Below are 5,485 nucleotides of genomic sequence, written 5' to 3' on the forward strand. Positions count from 1 at the left end.
ATATTCATAATCATGAAATTGTAGTGCATTGACATGATCATATCAATGCTTATAGTAGAGATGAAAACATTTAGTAAACACATTTTCAGGAAATTGGTTCTTTGATTTTTCATATGCATATATATATCTTAAAATTTCTCATTAAAATTTCTCTTTGGGTCAAGTTGTCATAAACTAATATCACGTAATGTTATCCTTGTCAGGATGAAGCCCAGGAGGCCATAGTTTCACAGCGGGAGGTCCTCCAGGAGGAGATTGCGGGTCTCAACACCCGAGCAGGAGAGCTTCAGGAGATAATGACACAGCTCAAGGGTGACCTGTATGGAAAATTTGGCAATAATATCAATCTTGAACCGGAGGAAGAATAAGCTCTTATATTATTATTGTGGATATACTCATTATTGTATGACATAGTGTTAATCTTGTCCTTTACACTGTTCAGTGATGTTATGCACAGAAGTAAAGAAAGCCCATGATTGGATTATTGATAATCAGAAAAGATCTCCATATCACGAAAAGAAAGTTTAATTCGTCATGATAAAGTGCGGTGTTGAGTTTTTATGTTTTAGTGCAATCATCTGTTCATTGTAATTTTTACTTCTTCCCACATCTAACGTGTAGAAAATAAAACTCGTACACAGACAATACCTTGTGTTTTCCTTGTTCTTATTACTCAAGAAATGAATATCTACATATCAGTTAACAATGTTTTATAAGTGTCATATTACCTTTCCTGTGTGTCATATCAGCCCACTTTGAAATAGAAAGTTTGGGCTGATATTTTGAGTATTTAGCATGCGGAACTTTATATATTTTCATGTATGAAAATATTGCATTATTTTGATGAAAATGGATGGACAGTAGTGATCTAGACCATCTTGTCAAGTAAAATATTTTTTAAGTGTATAGCTTATGCTTAATTACTTTCTGTGTGTATGTTGATACTTTAGAGTGTTATTCTTCTTTTATGGAAGTAATTTCATGGATTTTTTTAATCAAATTTGTTTGCTTAGATTTCAGGTATATTTCTAAGAATTTACTCTTAACTTTACAATGATGGTGCCAAACATTTCTGTATCACTCTTTTTGGTAACTTCTGACAACTGTCAAGCCTTTTGGCCAAGCAGTCTGCTGTGTAGTGGAACTTCCTACTGGACTCGTGACTCCTGTAGTCATTTCTGTCATGTGTTATTTTTTCATGATGGCTATAGGCATGATTGGCTAAATAAAAGAGATTAGTCTACACAAGAGAGGAAGCATCTTATTGCAGTTATTAGAAAATGTGTTTGGACTGTCAAGTGGACTGATTTGGACAACCTTCTTTACTTTTTTGCTGGTAGTGACAGCAATAAAAATTATGCAACTCTGAATATCACTATTTGTAGTACTAATTATTGTTTGATTATGAATGCAAAATAGAATACTAGTAATGAAAAATTGTTGTGATACATAATCAAATCAGAAAATTTCTTTGCAAATATGAGCATATAGAAATCTTCTTCTCTTCTTTTAAAAGTTAAACCTTTTACCCTGTTTAATTTTTTTTAAATTGTGTTTATGTTTTGTAGTTATCCCAAGAATTTGTTAAATATGGCCCACCTTTAAATCTTAAAGAATAAACTGGCACATAAGCAAAAGTGTCTTCATGGAACTTCTTTATAAAATAAGGGCAACATCAGCATTAAGCCCTACCCTTTTCAAGATAGATCAGATAGTGAGGATACAAGAAGGCCAGCACCATTATCATCCCAAGAGCCAGACACTCTCAACAAGAATAGAGTAGCAGATCAGTCTCCTGGGCCTACAGTCCCATCAACATCCTCTCCCATGCAACTCCTGCTGCACCAAGTCCTGCATTTGGAAGCATCCATGCAACTGCAGTTCTTGGTAAACCCGTAAGAAGTGTAGAGGGTATGTCCGGAAAGTAGTGTTAAAAGGAGAAAAAATCCAGGAAAAAGGGTCATCATAGGTGATGAATTTATCTAATTCAAAATAGCGGAGGAACTAAGAGAGAACACATGGAGGAAGGACCATAGCAAGATGATGCTTGAAGAAGAAGAAGAGACTGAAGATTATAATGAGTAAGTAGGCTTACCAACATGAGTGATAAGGAGACAGTAAGAGAGAAACCAAAGAAAAATGCAGCAGAAAGGAAAGGTGGCTTGAAAGATGCGAGAAAGGAGGAGATACTACCCTTTTTGCAAACTGCAAACTTAACTTTATTGTCCAAGAATGGGAGATGTGAGTTCTTAGATGGAAGAGAAAAAATACAAAAACTGAGATTAGTAATTACTGCTGGGTTTTACAATTACCATTTAGATGTTAAACAAGAGTCAAGTAAGCAAGTATTGTTTTTGTTTAAGTTCTTTTGTTTTCTCTTTTGCCAATGAGAGCTCCTTGGGGATGTCAAAAGCTCCTGGAATGTGTTGTTTCAGTTTTTGGAGAAGAGCAAAATCTAGAAAGGAAATGCATGTTTTTTAATATTGGTTCACAAGTATCCCAGTATGATCCAAACTATCACATTTCTTTTCAGTAAGTTGAAATTGGTTGAAACTAGAATCTTATAGGTAATGACCCTTTAAAGCACAGCCTCCGGGAAAATGTTGTGTTCACTGTAGTATTGTAAAATGTCTTATATAGATGGCGCTGCAAGTGATCAGCCACAAAGGAGTCAATTAGTAGAGCTTGTGACCTCACCTGATTTCACCTTTCCTTGACTTTTTTTTTTTTTTTTCCCTTAAATAATGTTATCATATTGATGGTGTAATCTTTCTTATAGACATTATAATTATTATAATGTTATTGACATTTCTAACAGCAATATTACATACCAGAAAATATTAATTGAAAAATTTCTGCTGCCTCAACACTTAAGGCCATTAGCAATGTATTCAAAGCATAGCTATAGCACGAGGTTTAGGGGCAAAGTCCCCAGGCAAGGTCATATGATGCTATGGTAAAGTATAGTAGCAAAAAGGGTTAGGAATGAATTAATGGTCTAGGGTACAGTTACAGGTTGATCAGTACTAGAGGGTAGTATGGTAGTGAAAAGGGTAGAGAGGGGGAGCTGATGGGGTATAGTATAAGGTAAAGGTTGTTAGAAGAGGTAGGAGTTAAGGGCGTTGGGAGCATTATGATAATGTATTGTGGTAAAAATGTTAAAAATGATTTAATGATTAGGATAAGGGGACAGAACAAGGGCATGAAGGAAAGAAGAAAAGACCATGCAAAATTAGTTGAGGCAAAAGTTGAAGACCAAGGCATTCCTCGTGTCCTAAGCCCCCCCAGGACAACAATGGGCAAGAGATTGGGGGGAAGGAAAAGGGTAAACAGGTGAAACAGGTAGGTGACTTAATACTTGTGTAAACCATCTATGTGTAAAACATTTAATAATTTAAACACACAGTGGGCATGGCATGCACGTACATGCCATCCCCGGTAGCTTTGGGTTAATATCAATATTACAGTGGAAACCAGATTTTTTTTTTTTTTTTTTTTTTTTTTTAAGAAAAAGCTTAAATTACTGTAGTTGACTCTATCTACACAGCAATGCAAAAAAGAGCAGCAGTATGTATTGTATATACAGCCTGTCACAAGACTGACAATGTTGCAAAACAAGTTGTTTTTTTCATCAATAGCAGTACCATCTGTTTCAGAGAACTGCAAATAAAGTGCATAACAAAGGTATCTTATTTTTATTATAGTTTGGTCTGCACCATGTGGTACCTTCATCCAGACTAGATATGGCAGGTTAATGTAAAAGATTACTTAAGTATGATATTTTCTTGTATACTTTATTCCATGGTGAGGCTAACATAGTAAAAAGGCCTTTGGCTTAATTTTCTTGTTTTTTCTCCTGCCATTGTTGTAGAAAGGACAGACATAGTGCAAATGGGCTGTGTTCATGTGGTGTGTGTACATTATGTAAAGTATAGGTGATAAACTAATTTCTGAGTGTTTACAAGTTTTCCATAGCTAAAAGAAGAATGCAATTTGATCTTTAGCTTCCCCCATTTTTTAAATAATTATATGCACTTCTTTCAGACTATAACACATGATTCATATTCAAGTCCATCCAAAAAGGAAAGATTTTAAAGAAACTTTGACGTAAAAGAAAGGTGTTAGAAACAAAGGGAGAAATTCATATCAGTATCTTTAATTTTCTTAAAAGATTATTACACAAGCTAAAATCTTACCACCAAAAATTTACAAATTCTATAACAAATTATATTGTTGACACAAGCTCTCGAGGGTTAATAATAATAATAATAATAATAATAATAATAATAATAATAATAATAATAACAACAATAACTGATAATACTAATAAAAACAATAATTAATAATAATGACAATATAACAAAACAGGAAAAAAGTTGTTTTTCTTCCTATCAAAAAAAAAAAAAAAAAAAAAAAAAAAGAGAGATCCTCCAGTACTTCCTTTTAAAATGCAAACAAAACACAACACAGTGAATAAGAGATGCTAAGTTGTCCTTTTTTACCACATCTTCAAAGCACAGCAATACTTAGCAAGATCAAAGCAAATATATCTGTATGATTTCATATTCAAACATTTTCTATTAGAAAGTAAAAATATGAAAACAATGTATCACTTCAGCAAACCAAAAATATTATTTCATGTAAGCAACTAAACTATGTGCTGTAACATTCAATATACTGTAAGTTGCTAAAAAAAAAAGCTGCAAAAATAAATGTTGATATATCATCCCTGCTCTTGGGAAATTTATAAAATAAAGAACCTGCTTAATATCCAATATATCAGTGATACTCATTTTATCAGTACATGACATTTTTCCCTTACTGTATTTCAAAATAACAAAGTAAAAATTAAATCTGACTTGTTGCTCAGACACATCCTAAATTTATTATAAAAACAATAAGTAAAAAAACAGGCACAGTTATAGGAGAGAATACACTGTTTTAGTCAAGTATTTTTATTAAAAAGAAAGAAAGAAAGAAAAACAAAATGAATATCAAATACCCTGATAAATAAAAGAAAAAAAAGAAAAAGAAAGAAAAAGAAAGAAAGAATAAAAAAAAAATAAGAAGGAAAGAAAGAAAAACAAGATCAATTCAACAACTTACATTTAACCTTATCGTTAATACTAGTATCAATATTATTTAGTTCTATCACAGATATGTTACAGTCGAGAAAAGTGACTGATTAAGGCATGTATATTTATTTATTTTCATTTGTTACTTATGAAACAGAAAAAAAAAAATGCCTATTAAACATTATCATATATATATATATATATATATATATATATATATATATATATATATATATATATATATATATATATACTTTTTTTAGAAAGCTGTATACAATGAGCAGTCTAAAAGTATTGCTACTATCATAGAATAGAGCACGAAGGAAAGAAAGAAAGAAAGAAAGAAAAAGACACATCTCCACCATTAACTATATTACAACAAGCACTGACTGCAACACTGCAACATGGGA

The 5,485-nt window shown here is 32.2% G+C and overlaps 1 protein-coding gene across 1 annotated transcript in view; it reads left to right on the forward strand.

Annotated features, from left to right (window-relative positions):
* LOC125029817 (prefoldin subunit 4-like) overlaps nucleotides 1-645 on the forward strand; it is a 5,235-nt gene extending 4,590 nt beyond the window's left edge. The window contains exon 4 of the mRNA XM_047619990.1: nucleotides 204-645. Within this exon, the coding sequence (XP_047475946.1) occupies nucleotides 204-368 (165 nt within the window). The 3' untranslated portion in view covers nucleotides 369-645. The remainder of the gene's footprint in view (nucleotides 1-203) is intronic.
* Nucleotides 646-5,485: the final 4,840 nt, after the last annotated feature.

This window comes from Penaeus chinensis, chromosome 10 (genome assembly GCF_019202785.1).
Source record: "Penaeus chinensis breed Huanghai No. 1 chromosome 10, ASM1920278v2, whole genome shotgun sequence".
Taxonomy (NCBI): domain Eukaryota; kingdom Metazoa; phylum Arthropoda; class Malacostraca; order Decapoda; family Penaeidae; genus Penaeus; species Penaeus chinensis.